The 18,013-nt window shown below is 48.7% G+C and overlaps 1 protein-coding gene across 1 annotated transcript in view; it reads left to right on the top strand.

Moving 5' to 3' along the window:
* Positions 1-5,321, top strand: part of LOC148508526 (apovitellenin-1-like) — a 30,226-nt gene extending 24,905 nt beyond the window's left edge. The window contains exon 4 of the mRNA XM_088444386.1: positions 5,104-5,321. Coding sequence (XP_088300512.1) covers positions 5,104-5,203 — 100 coding nt within the window. The 3' untranslated portion in view covers positions 5,204-5,321. The remainder of the gene's footprint in view (positions 1-5,103) is intronic.
* The last annotated feature ends 12,692 nt before the right edge of the window (positions 5,322-18,013 follow it).

Below are 18,013 nucleotides of genomic sequence, written 5' to 3'. Positions count from 1 at the left end.
GCCCAAGCTATCTTCACCAACAAATCCTACCGGTAGATAAGTGACTCCGAGACTTTTACCCCTGCGCGGGACGCCGCCAGGTTGTACATCCACAACCGCCAGACCCGCTGCCAACCCACCACTCCCCTCCCCCCGAGACATCCTAAGACTGTTGACCCTTGGTGCGAGACCCCGAGCAACGGATTCCTCGTCGCTCGCCGGGTCTCGCGCATGCGCACGACGGAGCTCCCTCCGTCGTGCGCATGCGCACTTCGGCCCCATCGACCCGCTTGCGAGCGGGTCCAAATCAGACCCATACTCTTTAGGTGAGCTCATCCGCTCTTTTGGTGTCTAATTAAAGATGACCATTGGTGGTTTTCGATCAGTGGTACAATAACCATCTATGGTGAACCACTCGATGCACCACTCGATGGCCACCACTGCCGGGTGCACGGCAAGCTACGGGCCAATCAAAAAAGGTGGCGGGGCTTAGCAAGCCACCATAGGGAGGGGCTAAGCTCTGTGTCGGGAGCAGAAAAAAAATTCCACTTTGTCATCGATGGCGGAAAACCATTGCCTCTCTGCCATTAATGGCAAACAATTGGCCATCTGTAGTAAACCATTGATTTATGTTAACTATTAATGATCGATGGCCATCTTTACAGTACCTCCAATATCATCTCTATGCTGATGACACTAAGATCTACCTCTCCACCCCTGATCTCTCCCCCTCTCTCCTCACTCGTATTTCCAACTGTCTTTGCTTTTTCCTTCTGGATGCTCCAGTGATTTATTAAACTTATCATGTCTAAGACTCAGCTGATCATCTTCCCTCTCTGCCAAATACCCTCACCTCCCACAATTTCTTTATCTATTGATAGCGCAACCATCTCCTCTAGCCCCTATGTGCGCTGTCTTGGAGTCATCTTTCACTCCTCCCTCTACTTCAACTCTCATATTCAGTACCTTTCACCGTCCTGCTGTTTCCATCTGAGAAATATTTCCAGGATCAGACCCTTTCTAACCCTGGAGGCAACTAAGACCCTCATCCACTCACTGGTCATCTCCAGATTGAACTATTGTAACCACCTCCTATATGGCCTCCCTGACTCCTACTTCTCACCACTCCAATCTGTCCTCAATGCTGCTGCCTGGCTCATCTTCCTCTCCAAATGTTCTACATTTGCCTCACCTGTCCTACAAGCTCTACACTGGTTCCCCTTTCCCTTCCTCACAACATATTACTTCCTCCCAGTTCTGCCTCCAAGATTTTGCCCGTGCTGCTTCCTACCACAGGAACTCTCTCCCTCTCTCTATAAGGCTCTCCACCTCTTTACAATACTTCAAACGGGCTCTCAAAACCCACTTCTTCATCAAAGCCAAGTATCTATCATTCTAAACCTCTGTCCCATACTCACTGTTTGCTCCATCTATATCATCTCTGTTTGTCTGCTGCTCCCCTTTAGAATGCAAGCTCTCACGAGCAGGGCCCTCTTCCTTCATGTGCTTTTCCTTCCCTTGGGTATTATGACTGCTGATGCAGAAATATTTGTGAACCATGTCCGTGGTGCCATATCAATAAAGTATAATAATAATAATAATTGTGGCCGCTGATGAATAGATCTATGGGAAAAAGTGATGCCACCATTTCCCCAGAGATATGCGTGGCGCAGTAGGCTCTGGCTGATTACGCCAGCAATGCAACCACAGATTATGACAATTTCCTATACTGATGATATCAGCATTGACCCAGGTGATTGGGCCACAACCATAACTCATTAACTCCATGGTTTCCTAATATTTTTGAAACCACTGACTCCCCTCAATGGTGCCGCGGTAGCCTCATTTGTGGCAGGGTTTATTGAATTTGGCTTGTTAGCTGGTCCAATAAGAGCAAGTGGGTAGCATGCCAAAGACTTGCCCCACTCTAAGAGTGCTCCCTGAAGTTCGGTACTCCCTCGGGCAAGGCCGTAGCTAGGGTAGTGCGGCCGGTGCCTTTGCACAGGGCACCACAGGGCAGGGGGCGCTGTTTGGACCTATCAAATTTCTGTTTATTATCATTCTCACTTGTAGCTTCCTCTTATTTCATCCCCAGCATCTCCTGGGATCTCGTATCTCTTCCCTTGCCATGGCCCTTTTTTGGGTACATTATGTCCCTTTGAAAAATGAGGGGGGCGCCAATGCTCTTTCTGGCACAGGGCACCAAAAAGTCTAGTTACGGCTCTGCCCTCGGGCATTCTGGGAGAGTTGGTAAGTATGCTTTAGGCAGTAAAACCATGATAAGTAGAATAATAGGCACGGGGACACATTCAATTAGCTGCGACATACACACATATTGGATAATCTGGGCAGGAAAACCTTGTTTGTTTTGCTTGCGTCCTAATATATTCGCAAGCCAAAAAACAAGTTTGGTCATCAGGCCTTTCTCACACTGGCCTCATCACTATATATAACTTCCTTTATCAGTCACTTCCGTAACTGTCTACAAGCGATTTCCCAGCAGACGTCAGGGCAGCCGTAAGCTGCACAGAGCTTTTGATATTGTGATCTAACCGGCAGGGGATAAAAATACACTTCCAGTATTGGTTCAGCAGGACGTCTAACTGGCCATGGTCACTTCCTGGCCTCAGGTTCACATGTTTATCCTGCCTAGACATGACATAAGCACACAGCGCTGTGCTCAACCTAGATTTCCTCAGCAGCCTGAACCTGGAAGCTAGGGTAGGTCACAGTAAAGACTTGATTGGTCTACAGTGCATCATACATATACAAATTATTAAACCCCAATTACTTCTTAATTCCAAAAAAGTCAACAAACAATATAAAAATGCAATATAATAATAATAATAATATGTTAGGACACTTGAATGGACAGTTGCCGAGCAGTGACCCTATTTACACATGTGCATTAACACTAAATTAGTGATGGACATTGGAAACCGATGATTGCCAACCCTTCCGATGGTGGTCGTTTCCAATTTGGTGGAAATAATTTTTCCATTTGAAATCAGCAGTAGGTCTGAGAGTGGAGTGAGGCCAATGATTTCTGCTGCTGTTGCAGCACTGACACAGGATCCTGGAGAGGTGAGTATAACTATATGTGTGCAGGGTTTGTGTAGTGGAACCTCCTTGACCCTGATGGCCATCCGATGGTTCACTCCATTCATTCAGCTGCACTGATAAGATCATTCACCCATGACATGGGATAGGCAGCAAGTGCAACTGTACACCCTCAGCATATCTTGAACGTCTCAATTACCTTCCTCTTCCCTATTTGGAGCAGTTTGTCAGCCCCTACCATGGAGATCTCTCTTTGGCGTACAGCTGTGCTCATAGCTGGAGAGTGTTGGGCTGCCAAGCGATAGGGAGCCTTCCCCACTACCTCCTTGCCAGTGCAGAGTGGCAATGCTAGCTGGTTGGCTATGTGCCCTCTGTTTAACATTTATGATTGGATGCTGAGGTCTGCAAGTGGGACTGATGGGACCTCACAGTCAAGTGGCAATGTAGGGAGGCCACAAAAAGAGGCTACATAAGTATGTGAGTGTTTGAATGAGGGGTGATTTTGATGATAGGAGCTTAAGGATAAGGCTGGTGGTTTTTAAGAATGATAGAAGTAAATGAGGATGGTTAATGATGATACTTAAGGGGTTAATAATATGGATGATTTATGTGTCCATAGAGTTTGAATTTGGGTTAAACACCTCATTACCATCATTTAACTCCCCGAACCCATTATTGTCATAATCAGTTATTTAGGAATCCTGTCTATTGACCACAAGGTAGGGGGTTGGGGGGGTTGATGGGGGTGGAGGAGCCAAGCACTTCTAAAGCACTAGGCTGGGGTCAAGCTCCTTGTTTCTGAAGGGTGGCACTTAGTAGCTGCTTGTTCCAGGTGCCATGGTTTCTTCCTATACACTTCGGCGAGCTGGTCAGTTGGCTGCTGTGATCATCTAAGAGCAGGGTGCCACAGCTGCTGCTCACCAGATATACAGTACTGGGTGCAAGTGGACAGCCTCCTCTTCACCTATGTAGCACATTATACAGCGCTAACCAGTGTTATACCAAGTTCTCCCACTATGGCACCAGGCATGTTCCTCTCTGTGAAGTTCACCTGCATACATTAAAAGTTTTTTAATTATTGTCATTATTATTTGGAAACCCCAATCAGAGATAATACTCAGGCCTGCTTCCTGCTACTTGGCATACTCAGTGTAGTCAGTGCTGCTAGCGGGCCACACGTTTCCGTACTATCTCCTTGCTAGGCACATCCCCAGGCAGAGTTTTCCCACAGAGCCCAAATTAGCTTTATGTGGCTGCTCAGGCTGCAACGTTCTCACCCCAGGGCCCTGTCTGACTGGATGGAGCTCCGCGGAGAGAACCTCTGGATGAAATGGTTGGTATGGAAGATTGCTGCTGGTCCTCGCGGGCTAATTCTACACACATAAAAAAATAACGGGATATTGTTATGTGACCGGCGGCCGGTCACAATCCCGACTGCTGAATGTCGGCAAAGGATTCATGATAGGCATCGAAATACCGACGCCTATCATAATCCTGACGCCAGAATCCAGGAGGACGTGTGCCCGAACGAGGTAAGTACGGGCCGCACGTCCTCTTAGCTGCGGGGGGGGGGGTTTAGATTTAGGACAGTTAGCAGGGTTAGTGTTAGGTTTCAGGGGGGGGGGTTAGTATTAGGCACCCCTAGGGGGCAGGGTTAGGCACCCCAAGGGACAGGTTAGAGTCAAGTACACCCCCCGAGAGGGTTAGGTTTAGGGAGTGGTAAGGGGGGGTTAGGGTTAGGCACCCCAGGGGGGAGTTTAGGGTTAGGCACTAGGAGGGGAGGTTAGGCACCACTAAGGGAGAGTTAGGGGGGGGGGGGGGCAGGGGTGGTTAGGGTACTTACCTGCCTCTGTCAGGATCTTCGTCCTGTCGGGCAGCCGCTGTCTGGATTTGAACTGGCGCCTAAACAGCTGCCGGCATTTCAATCCCATTCCAAAGAGAATATACAGATTTGGCACTGAAATTAAGTTTTGATTTTGGGATGCCTGTATACGTCCCCGTGGCCCCTTGTCATGGGACAAGTCGCTGGGTGTTTGAGTAACAATAATAATTTCTCTCTGGCAGGGACTTCCTGATGCAGAAGACAGGACAGCTCACCGTGGCAGCAGAAGACTATTACCAGGCAGTCACAGACTTGTTGCACGGTAGAAACGCCACGGCCTGACCTAGACTGGACTTCGGCACTGATCAGCGAATAGTCTCATTTTTACTACAAATTATAATCAATTCAAAATATTGAACAATTATGAAGGGGGGGAATCAGACAATATAAAACTCTGTCACAGGCACATGGAGAACGTATCACCTACCGTGATCTAGGTCTCAGTACAAAATACTGCTGTAACTTAGGGCCTGGTTCCGAGATGGACGCTAATGCCGCTGCTGCTGTGAGTATGCACTCAGCGCCTGGGCAAAAATATGCAAACGTCTCATCCGCGGCTTTGCGAATCCAAGCGAAGATACATCGGCCACAGATCAGTCAATTACCAAAGGAACTAAGGCCCTCATTCAGAGCCGTACGCTCTGAGCAGAGCGCACGCTCTGAATGAGGGCCGCCCTCCATAATTATGGAGCGTCCTCCTGGACGCTCGTATAGCTGTGGATCACCACCCACAGCCTATACGAGCGTACAGTTTGATGGCCGCGATGGTCTTGACCATCGCGACCATCGCCACTGCGAGCCAGAGCCTGCGGTTGAGTTTTTCAACCGCAAGGCCCGGAGTGATTTTGGCTCTATCAGAGCCAAAATCACTCCCACTGACATCACTAGTGATGTCAGTGGGCCGGCTTCTGACGGTAGGCATTCCCTTGGGAACGCCCCCGTCAGGGAGGCACGCCAACCAAAGGGGGCGTGCTGTCAATCAACATCGACAGCACGCCCCCTTGGATCAGACACAACGAGCGAAGGAAAGTCCTTCGCTCGTCGCGTCTTGCGCATGCGCACGACGGAGCTCCCGCCGTCGTGCACATGCGCAGTGCACAACATCGACCCACTTGCGAGCGGACAGCCGCTTGCGAGTGGGTCTGAATCAGGGCCTAAGTCGATTGCCACCGGAAATGAGACGCCGGAGCCATATCGTCTGTGTACATGATCGCAATCGCAGTCTGTGACCCGCCCACAAAAAACGCTTGCGACATACCTGCATTTGAGCCACTACTCCCCCTTTTACCTCCCACAGTCGGTACCTGGCTGTTAATCACACTGCGGCCAAATCCTTTCTGCGACCACCGACGGTAATGAAAGTTGGCGCTCAACTGCAGAAACATCGTCACTGAATCAGGCCCTGAATAACACAACTGTGATCGCTATTGATGGGGGAATTCTGTGCTTATTATACCTGTGCAATAATCTTTTCTGGCTAATAAAATTATCAGTGTATTATTATTCTACGTATGTATAGGTGGACAGTTATATTCATTATCTTTTTTCCTGCAGCAAGGAATACACATACTGTAGTAATACGTGACATATTATAAGAATAATTGAATTGAAATTTAGATATCTAGGAACAACATGCAACAATACAATGGCAGACTAGATAGGACAAGGACATGGGGTAAAGCAAGCGTAAATCACTAAGTGGTGGTAAGTACAAGGGAAGGTTTCCAATCCAGGTCCGATCATCTACTCTGATAGAGAATCACTAAACAGACCAGGACATAAAAGACGAGGACCACAGGTGGCCTGGATAGTGCTAAGGGAGGAGCAAGAGGAGAGAAAGCCCTGCCTGTGAGAGCTCACGTACTAAAGGGAGGAATGAGCAGCTGGTGGGTGAACTTAGAGGAAGGGCAGGTCATGGTCGGGGAGGTAAGTGGAGATTTAGGAGGAGGCCTCACACGCTTTAATAAAAAGCTGCCACCTGAGTCCTCGTTTGAAGCTAGCGGGAAAGTCTGACCTGGGAGGCAGTTAGTTCCAGAGGAGGGAGACAGAGCGGGAGAAGTCTTTGATGAGGGCCTGAGAGGAGGTATTCCTGGTGGATGTGAGGCAGCGATCAGTGGAAGAGCCACGGTGGGCAGAAATGAGGCTGGAGATGTGAGCAGCGTTTAAGGGTTATATAAGCAAGTGGAAGGGATTGCAGCTGGAATGTAAGGGGGGGAGGGGGGGAGGTAAATGTTTCTCATTATGGGAACTTTTCACCACTTTGCTGAGTATGGTAATTTCAGCTCCAAATATAGAGCCTGATTCAGAGTTGGGAGCAAAGCGAAGAAAACAAGTAACTTTGCACCTGGACAAACCGTGCTGCATTGCTGGGAGTGCAAATACTCTACGTTTGTTATTTTAGTATGCAGGGTAAATGTCGGATGGCTTTTGCATGTAGCCCGCAAATGCTGGACAGCTTTATTCTTACACTCAGGAACGTATCTATAATGGGTGCAGGGGAGCCCTGCACCGCACACCCTGCACCCATAGTATCACTTACCCCTCCAGAGTCCCACGTCGGCGCGCGGGTCCGGTGCTATAAAAACAACTGGAAAATGGTCCCCGCGGCCATTTTCCCGGTGACTTGCGAAAACTCTATAGACTCTGAGTGCACTCTAGTGCCCAGAGTCTATAACTCCGGCGCTGGCCGCACACAGCTCAGTGCGCTGCCGGCCGTCGGACAGAGAGGAAGGGGCCCATGTCGGAGACTGCACACGGGCCCCCTCCTCTCTAGAAACGCCCCTGCTTACACTTCAATTTAGATGTCAGTTTGGACACACCTCTTCCAAATTTAACTCTGGGACTGATTCAGCAGCGATCGCTAATGCGATCGCAGCTGCGTTCCGTGCAGAATCGCCTGCCAATGCACAGCATGGCACCACAGCTGGAGAGCCCACTGCTGCCTGATCACATGCGTACGACATTACAATACGATATATGAGCAGGTATACTTTTCTGTTTCAGTGGATTGTGTATTTCCGGTAAGTTGAGATGGGTGAGGACCATGACACTAAAGTATATTCCTATGTCACCACCAGTGCTACACCGCGCACTCCGCACCAAGGCTAATTATCATACGGGGAGCAGCAGTTTGTAGTGCTGTGATCAGGTGCACAACTTCCTCTTGATCAGTTCTCACTACTCCTATTACTCATCTGTATAATCTTTCTCAACATTTCGTGGGCACTCTCATTGTACCACTTGCATTGGAGGTCCTTGCACTGTTACAACAAGGTCCACCTAATGGTGAGTCCAAAAGCAGATACCCTTATACTTATTCATGTCCCGGAGAAGACTAAGAGGTACGCTCACTCCTTGTACTAATGCTTTGCACACAAGTGGCAGCAGCTGCACCATAGCACGCCATAGAGCAGGGGTGGGGGACCTTTTTTCTGCCAAGGGCCATTTTGATGTATATAACATTATTTGCGTGACCGTTGCAGGCCACGCCCCCTCCATGTGATGTTACACGGGGGCGGGGCCACAATCCCCGGTGATTACAGCAATGCCCGGAGCATCCTGTAGATACTCCGGGGAGCTGTAAGGGCAGCGGTGTGACCATCTGAAGCATCCTAAGGACGCTCCAGGCAGCACTGCTGCATAGATTCTGGCTGCAGGGTTCCATTCTAGGGCCAGACCAAATGATTCCAGGAGCCTGATACGGCCCCCGGGCAGGACCCTGCCATAGAGGGATCAGTCATTTTCTCTCCATATATGCAAAATCAACTGTATGTCATGCTCTGAATACTAATGGTATCTGGGGTTCCCCTGCCATTAGAAAAATACTTTAATTCATATTATTTCATTCATTTGACATATTGTGACACTTATATATACCTCAGACAATTCTAGATTGTTACAAGGAACATGCACCTGCGTTTTAATTGATGTTTGATAATTGTCTCTAATTTTAAGATGACAAGTTAAATTGTAACAAATGGACTGAGATTGAGAGAGATCTGCAATCTAGACATCATATTATAACTTTTTGATACTCGGTGTAGAGGTTTGTTTGAAGTGCATAATTACTAATAATACATTAATTCAATAATTTTTTACATATAATCATTTTTTGACTGTGTTTGCTGCGACGAAATTGAAGCATTTGTACTTCTGATTTGAATTATACTGCTATTAATATTCTCGTTGCTGCTCATTTAGCTAATATTGAGCTCTTTCATTTTTTCTTTTATATGTCGGTTTGGATATTTAGAATTTTTAGATGGATTATTAAAAGTGACATTTTAATATAATACATAATGAGTGCCGCCAAAAAGAGAGAGTTTATTTTCTCCAATTTTTGCACATGCGTACGACGTCACTTACCTGCGTGAACATCGGTACCATCGATGCACATCGGCCACTCACGCATCATTTACACAAGGTCTTACCTGCCGCAGACACCGCAAGTCTCTTCACACGCAGTGGGCTCTGAAGCTGCATATGCCATCGCAGTGGCCAATTTATGCAGGTCCAAGCAACGGCGTTCAAACGGAAAAGCACACGATGGATCCCTCTGTGCGTGCGTAATCGCAGTGTGATCACAGCACATGCGCAGTGCGGCTTATACACATGCGCAAAGGTTAACAATCACGTGATCTGCATGCACAGTTGCATTAGCGATCACGGCTGAATCAGGACATCTCCCAACCTCCCAACATCTGTTACATAAGCCCTCTAGGGCTGCCACGAGAAATCCTGGACCAGAGTATAGCAACATCCCGTGGGTCCCCCCTGGAGGGGGCGTGGCCACTGCATGTTGGGGATGGATGCACCTCTCTGTGGGTGGGCCTAGCATGTAAGAAGCACCCACTTACAGGAGCTTGGCATAGCAACCAGCAGCCAGGACTATAGCATACCTCCCAACATGACCCTCTCCAGGAGGGACACAATGCTCTGGTCCTGGACTTCCCTGGTAATTTATGATTGGTGGAGGCTCCAGGGGTGGGGCTGCAGCGCAGTCCAAAATTCAAGTAGGGGAGTCACACCAACTACCAGTGAGTCCCAGCCAGTGATGTGTGGCAGTGTGTGATATGACAGTTGGTGTGGGTCCCCTATTTGAATTTTGAACTGCGCTGCAGCCCCACCTCTTACCAGGGAAGTCCAGGACCAGAGCATTGTGTCCCTCCTGGAGAGGATCATGTTGGGAGGTATGCTATAGTACTCACTATTAGGATGGCGGGGCAGTCCCATAATAGCCACATTTTAGCTGGATGTATTTAGATGCTAAAATGTAACAGGTACAAAATAAAGCAGTTTGCCCTATAATTTTTTGTCTCTCTCATGCAAATAACACATAAATAAAATATATTTTTGTCATAGAGCTACAGTAGATGAATGAAGGACTTCATTTTGACATAACACAAGGTCATCTTATACACATTCCGCAGCATATATCCTAACCCACTGCTCCATGCTCCTTCCTCACTATCTTCCCCATCTGTGTTGCCCTTGTCTGTCTGCCCACCCCCTTTTAGAATGTAAGCTCTCACGAGCAGGGCCCTCATCCCTCATGTGCTTTTCCTCCCTTACTTATAGTATCATGTACTCCTAACTGGCACCTAACACTTGGTTGCTGAGGCCCTGCTGCTTGTGTTATGCAGCTCTGTGTATAAACCATGTCCTTGTCCTGCATTGTTTTGTAATACTATTAACTGTTTTTTCTGTTGTGTGCTCATTTATGTACTGTGTAAGGCGCTGCGGAACCTTTGTAGCGCCATATAAATAAAGGATAATAATAAGTGCAGAGTTACTTGCTCTGCTCACAACTCACAATCAGCCCCATGATGTCCCCATAGGTTTCTTATTTTGGGGAATTTCCAGGCCCCCATCAGCAGCTGCCTAAGACACTGTATCATACTCAGCACCAAAGGATTGGGGGTTGCAGTAGAAAACATCTATTGCGAAAATACTGAAGTGCCTTCATACCCCTAGAGTCAATACGCCAAACCTAAGACTCCCGGGAGGGTGCCTAACCCTAACCTCCCCCCCCGGGGGTGCCTAACCCTAACCTCTCCTTCTCTTACCCTAACCCTCATGGGGGGTTGCCTAACCCTAAGTCCCCCCCCCCCGGAGCCTTAAACCTAACCCTCCCCCCCGCAGCTGTCCACGCCCGCTGCACGGCTTACCTTCGTTCGGTATGCCGGGCGTCGGGCTCACGGCATAGGGATAATGATAGGCGGCGATATTTCAATGCCTGTCATTAGTCCCCTGTCGAAATTAGACAGTCGGGAAGCCGGTGTTCGGCATTTCGACCATCAGCATCCCGACTGCATACCAGCCGCCCCGTGTGGCTGAGCCTTACCGAGAGGTGTAGCATACCGTCTTTTTCTTTAAGGCGTCATATTCGCATCACAGAGGCAACAAAACACCACTCACAGTGCGCTACAGATGCCGGGCAGCGGCTTTATCCGCACAGGAATTAGGTTTATACACCTACAGAGTCGCAGATGAAGCACAACGGAACTTGGCGTGAGAAAAAGCCGCGTCCCCTGCATGGTAGCATTTCATATACAGACTCAGACTGCAAACAGATGTACTAATATCACACAACAAACTGATCAATCTAGCAGAGTAGTTTTGTCGCTTCCAGCTGGGACCGGGGCGCGCCGAGAGGGACTGTTTGGTGAGACTGAAGCCACAGTGCACGAGGACACCTCTGTAGGTACAACATTTATTATACACAGCTCTAATTAAAATAAAATTACTTCAGAGGAAAAGAAACACTAAACAATACAGTTATGAGTAACTTCCTCACAATCAGTCCCATAGTTTTACAGTAAGCCATACTGTATAAAATTACCGAACAGGAAGAATAGGAGACAAGGTCCTTTATTTAGTTATATGTGTCACCTTCTGTTTTAAGGGACTTATATTCCCAAAAACAACAATACATAAAGATTAACACAGATTTTATAGACAATGGCTATATTGGTAGGTACAGTAACTGTACTAATCATTTAGGGGCTGATGTGGAATTGAAACTTAAGTATATTTTTGTTGTTGCAAATTGCATTACTACAACTTACTACTAACATTACTACTCACCTACTTGTATATAGATGGGGACACCCAGTGTGCCAAACAGCCCCCTTCCCCCTTGCATGGACCAAAAAGGGTGCGTGGTCTCACAGGGAAGGAGAGTGGCCTCATGGCATGCCACAGATTTTGTCAATCTGGGAGAGGGGCAGAGACTCTCCCCGCACTGCCGGCTCCTCCTCAGTGGGACTCGGGTGCTGCACAATCAATCACAGGGCAGCACCCGGCTCCTGGTCAATGAGAAGGAGCCAGTCATTTGGTGTCGCCCACTCCGAGGGTGACACTTGGCACGGTCCCTAGTGAAGCCACTGCACAGTTTGCACTTGTATCCCCCTACACTTAGGTAGAATGGGGGAGGGAGGGCATGCAGGCTTTGGGCAAGTACAGTAATGCTGGGTACACACACGTACGTCCGATTTCGAAGCACTTACCAATCGACCGCTCAATGTGTCTGTCCTGACATCCCAAATATGCCCACCCAGTTTTGTGATGTCTGTGTCGACGGTCCGTGAAGTCAGTGGGTCTGATTCATTACGGATCTTAGCTGCAATAGCGTACGCAGTTGGGCGATTGTTGCATACTGAGCACGCAGTGCGTGTGCGTGATGGCTACACTGTGATCGCACTCAGGGCCGGTTCTAGACATTGTGGAGCTCAGGGCGAAAGTTCACAGTTTCCCCCCCCACGCGCTTCCGGAAAGGGGGCGTGTCCATGCGGAACACCCCCAATTCATCACACTTATGAAGGTGCTGGGCTTCCCCCAAGCTCTCCCCTCGTGGCGAATAATTGCCATGTGCAGTAATTATGCCCCCTTGTAGACATGCCCCCAGTAGTAATGCCCCTTTATAGGCATGCTCCCAGTAGTAATGCCCCCCCTATAGACATGCCCCCAGTAGTGATGCCCCCTGTAGTAATGCCCCCTTATAGACATGCCCCCAGTAGTAATGCCCCCTTATAGACATGCCCCAGTAGTAATGCCCCTTATAGACATGCTCCCAGTAGTAATGCCCCCCTATAGACATGTCCCCAGTAGTAATGCCCCTTATATACATGACCCCAGTAGTAATGCCCCCTTATAGACATGCCCCCAGTAGTAATGCCCCCATGCCTCCCTTCTGAAAAATAAAAAATACAAATACAATACTTACCTTAGGCCCCGCTCCTGCGTCCGCTGCCATCTGGTCTGACCGCGGCTCCTCCACGGATCTATGGGAGAGACGTCATGACATCCCTCCCATAGTGCTCTATGCGGGAGCCGGAGCTCTGGAGTGAGCTTCGGCTGCCTTTGCAGGGAGGGAGCTGGGTGCCCGCTGATAACAAATATCAGCGGGCGCCCAGCAATGCGGGGGAGACCGGCGCTGTTTTTTTTTATTATGGGATTTTTGTTTTTTTACCTTCTGGGGACTCAGTGGCGCCCTCTAGGGGTCGGCGCCCCGGGCGACGGCCCTATTGGCCCACCCCTAGAATCGCCACTGATCGCACTGCGATCACACAGAGCACAGTAAGCCATGCAGAGTAGTTGACAGGTAGTCAGCGTTTGGGGGTGGTGACGCGGGAGTGGTCGGAGAAACTCAGGCGTGCCTGTCCATTTGAATGCTGTTGCATGGGCGTGCATAAATAGCCACTGCGACGCCATACGCATCTTGTGTAGTCACTGCGTGCGACGAGGTTATCAATTTCTGATTAAGGTCAGGGCTGCTGTAATTGTGCGAGAGGAGTCGATGTTATTCGATGTTCCCAATGTATACGCAGGATTGCGAGGTATTACAGATGTGCAGTAGTTGGCGTCTCTATACTAACTTTGCGATTGCAGTCATTAGCATATTTTTGCAGCAGACCTGCATGCGTAATCGCAGCTTGCGATCGCATTAGCGATTCATAATGAATCAGGCCCAATGTATAGATGGTCGGTGGGTCGCCTGTACACACAGGTAGATGTACCGATATATATCTGCAAGATATATCAGCATCGGCTGTGCTGCAGGTCCAACATTATATGTCTGTGAATGACGCCGATGCATTCACGATATACCTTTCATCAATCGAACGAACGATATATAGACCGGTATGTACCCAGCTTAAGGGCTGAAGTAGACCGTAAAAAAGTAGCAAGTGCCTATCATTAGGCATATCTAGAATGGGTGCAGTGCGGGGTCCGCTGCACACCCTGTACCAATATATAGTTATACTTACCTTTCTGCAGTCTCAGCAGTCCTGCGTCTGCTGGCAGCCTAGCGCGGTAATTTGAGAAGTCCCCAGGAATTAGGCGCAGGCACCATTTTCTCTAAAACCTGTGCATGTGCAGTTGACACTGGTTCCAAATCAGAGTCTACTGCGCTTCCAAAGAGGAGGAGGCTCACATGGAGACTGCACATGGGCCCTCTCCTCTCTTAAGCGACCATTGTTCCTGTATGTGCTCTACCCCGGGTAGAAAATATGCACTGGTGATGATTGCCAGACACTCCTGATTGGCTAATTGGATTTAAATCCCTCCCAATGGTATAAATTAGGGGTGTGCACCGGCCACGTTTCGTGTTTTGGTTTTGGATCTGGATTGGTTTTGCCAAAACCACCCTTCCGTGTTTTGGGTTCTGGGTTTTGTGTTTTGGATCTGTATTTTTTTTTTAAAAAGCATAAAAACAGCTAAAATCACAGAATTTGTGGGTTTTTCTGCTGTTATGCTATTATTAACCTCAAAAACATTAATTTCCCACTAATTTCCAGTCTATTCTGAACACTGAACACCTCACAATGTTGTTTTTAGTCCAAAACGTTGCACCGAGGTAGCTGGCTGACTATGCTAAGCGACACAAGTGGGCGGCACAAACACGTGGCCCATCTAGGAGTGACACTGCAGTGGCAGACAGGATGGCAGTTTGAAAAACTAGGCCCAAACAGTACATAATGCAAATACAAAAAAGAGGTGCAAGATGGTATTGTCCTTGGGGTCTCCCACCCACCCTTATGTTGTATAAACAGGACATGCACACTTTAACAAACCAATCATTTCAGTACCAGGGTCTGCCACACGACTGTGACTGAAATGATTGGTTCATTTGTGCAACCACAAAACAAGCTGGCAATTAATCTGTCCCTGCACAAACTGACTCTACAGAAGCAAGATGTTGTCCTCATCCTCCTCATCCACCGATTCTTCACCCTCTTCAGTGTTGCGTACATCTTCATCCTCACAGAGTATTAATTCATCCCCACTGGAATCCACCACCACAGGTCCCTCTGTACGTTCTGGAGGCTGGTCTCCCAGGAAGAGTTGATAATTCATTTTTATGAACATCATCTTCTCCACATTTTGTGGAAGCAACGTCCTACGCCTTTCGCTGACAAGGTTCCCGGCTGCACTAAACACTCTTTCGGAGTACACACTGGAGGGGGGGCAAGTCAGGTAAAATAGAGCCAGTTTGTACAGGGGCCTCAAAATTGCCTCTTTTTCCTGCCAGTACAGGTATGGACTGTCTGACAACCCTACCTGGATTCTGTCACCAATGTAATCCTCCACCATTCTGTCACTGGTGACAGTATCATATGCAGAGACAGTAGACATGTCAGAAATTGTTGGCACGTCCTTCAGTCCGGACCAGATGTCCAAACCGGCCCTTGACTTATGATACAGGCGCACGCTTGGCGCTGCTACTGTGTTGATGCACGTGCGGCTACAGCGCTCAAAAGTCACAAACACAGAAAAAAATTGTTTATTATTTTTTGGAGCACTTTGGGGGTTACACCACCCTTTAACAGACAGACGCACGCTTGGTGCTGCAGCTTTGAGGATGCACATACAGTGCAGACAATTCACAAACACAGAAGAAAATGTTTTATTTTTGTTGGAGTGCACTTTGGGGGTTACACCACCCTTTAAGAGATGAGCCAGCCGGCCCTTTACTTATGGGACACAGGCACACGTTTGGCGCTGCTCCTTTGTTGATGCACGTGCAGCCACAGTGAACACAATTCACAAACACAGAAAATTATTTTTTATTTTGTATGGAGTGCACTTTGGGGGTTACAGCACCCTTTAACGGTCAAGCCAGCCGGCCCTTTACTTATGACACAGGCGCACGCTTGGTGTTTCTTTGTTGATGCACGTGCGGCTACTGCGTACACAGGCCCTGATTCAGAGCCAGACGCTCTGACAGAGCGCTCGCTCTGAATCAGGGCTGTCCTTCTCTTTTTTTAGAGCAGCCTCCTGGTCACTCGCATAGCTGTTGGTGACCACCCACAGCTATAGCGAGCGGCCAGGAAGATGGTCGCAATCGTCAAGACCATCGCGACCATCGGGCTTGCGACGAGACCCTTGCGGTAGGGTCTCGTTGCCACAAGCCCAAGAGTGCTTTTGGCTCCGACAGAGCCAAAAGCACTCCCACTGACATCACTTGATCGACCCTTTTTTTTGGAGTGCACTTTGGGGGTTACAGCACTCTTTAACGGACAAGCCAGCCGGCCCTTGATTTATGACACAGGCGCACGCTTGGCATCACTTTGTTGATACACATGCGGCTATTGCGAACACAATTCACAAACAGAAAAAATATATCGATTTTTTTTTTGGAGTGCACTTTGGGGGAGCACCCCTGATGGACAGATCACCCCCTGGACAACACTACAGCACCCCTCTAGGACTACAGCCTTTATGGGACACTGCACAACACAGTCCAGCCAGCCCCTATAGACTTTGGAGTGGACACAGCCCCTATGGACAACTGACTGCACAACACAGCCCAGCCAGCCCCTATGACAGCAGCACAACACAGCCCAGCCAGCCCCTATGGACAACAGCAGCACAACACAGCCCAGCCAGCCCCTATGGACTGAGTGGACACAGCCCCTATGGACAACAGCAGCACAACACAGCCCAGCCAGCCCTAGCTCCCACCCTCCCTGTTTACTGTCCACAGCCGGAGTGAGAAATGGCGTCGACGCGGGGACCTTTTATAGAATCCAAAACCCACGAGATCCGGAAGGCGGGATGATGATGTTTTGCCTCGATTTCAGATCCGAGTCAGGCGGGAAAAGTCGAGCCTGACTCGGATACGACTTGGATCGGGGGACTCGGGGGGGTTTGGATTTCAGAAATCCGAACCCGCTCATCCCTAGTATAAATATGTACATATTATAATTGTGATTGCTGTTCAGGGCATTTAATATAGCACGGGCTTGTGTGCAATCTTCGTGGGGAACCTCCCCCTCATTCCAACAAATGCTCTATGAGTCCATCTGTAGTTCCACAGGTCTAGTTATTTTCAGCACTCAGGTTTGGGTATCTAAAATGATTAGGTACAGGGTGTGAAAGGCACAGTTGGTACAATGTTCCTGTCAGGTCACGGCCTAGGATCGGCCATTACCCACCCCAGTGCCGACTTCTCCAGCGGTCAGACGTCAGGTGCGGCGGCGAGTGAGGCGCTGAGGATTATGCCTTAGGACCGCTTGGACTTCCATGTGCTGCTCCGTGACTTAGTTACTGCGGTTGCCGTCATGGGCGCAGCCATGACAGTCTTCATCACTTGACTGATCCTCTACCCAATGGTAGTGTGGTTGCTGTCAGCTGACACTGTCCTCCAATGGACTGCTAACTTAAGGTATATAACTGGGCTCTGTACGACAGGGAGTTGCCTGTACAACGTTGTTTGTTCTGGTGTATGCTTGTGGTTACTACGTTCCAGGTTCCGTGCTCAGCTCTCGTCAGAGCGATTTCTAGTGCTCATCCACAGTGTGTGTACTCAGTACCTTCATCTAGTACCACTGCATGATACCATCTGCCAGCAACAATGCTGCATCTAAGACCACAGTGTGTGTACTCAGCACCATCTTCCAGTGACAGTACCGCATCAAAGCCACAACTATGGTACTAAGTACTCTCATCAATTACTGCCTCGTGCTACTTCCCTGTGCCAGCATTACTCTTCCTGCAGCTTAATTCTATTAGTGCTGTCTTCCCTGTGATTGTGTTCCTTTATTCCCACTTGTACCGGATACCTGACCAAAGGGCCGCAACCTGCCT

Source organism: Taudactylus pleione, unplaced genomic scaffold, assembly GCF_031769625.1.
Source record: "Taudactylus pleione unplaced genomic scaffold, aTauple2 ptg000361l, whole genome shotgun sequence".
Classification (NCBI taxonomy): domain Eukaryota; kingdom Metazoa; phylum Chordata; class Amphibia; order Anura; family Myobatrachidae; genus Taudactylus; species Taudactylus pleione.
This window is presented reverse-complemented; position numbering and strand designations above follow the sequence as displayed.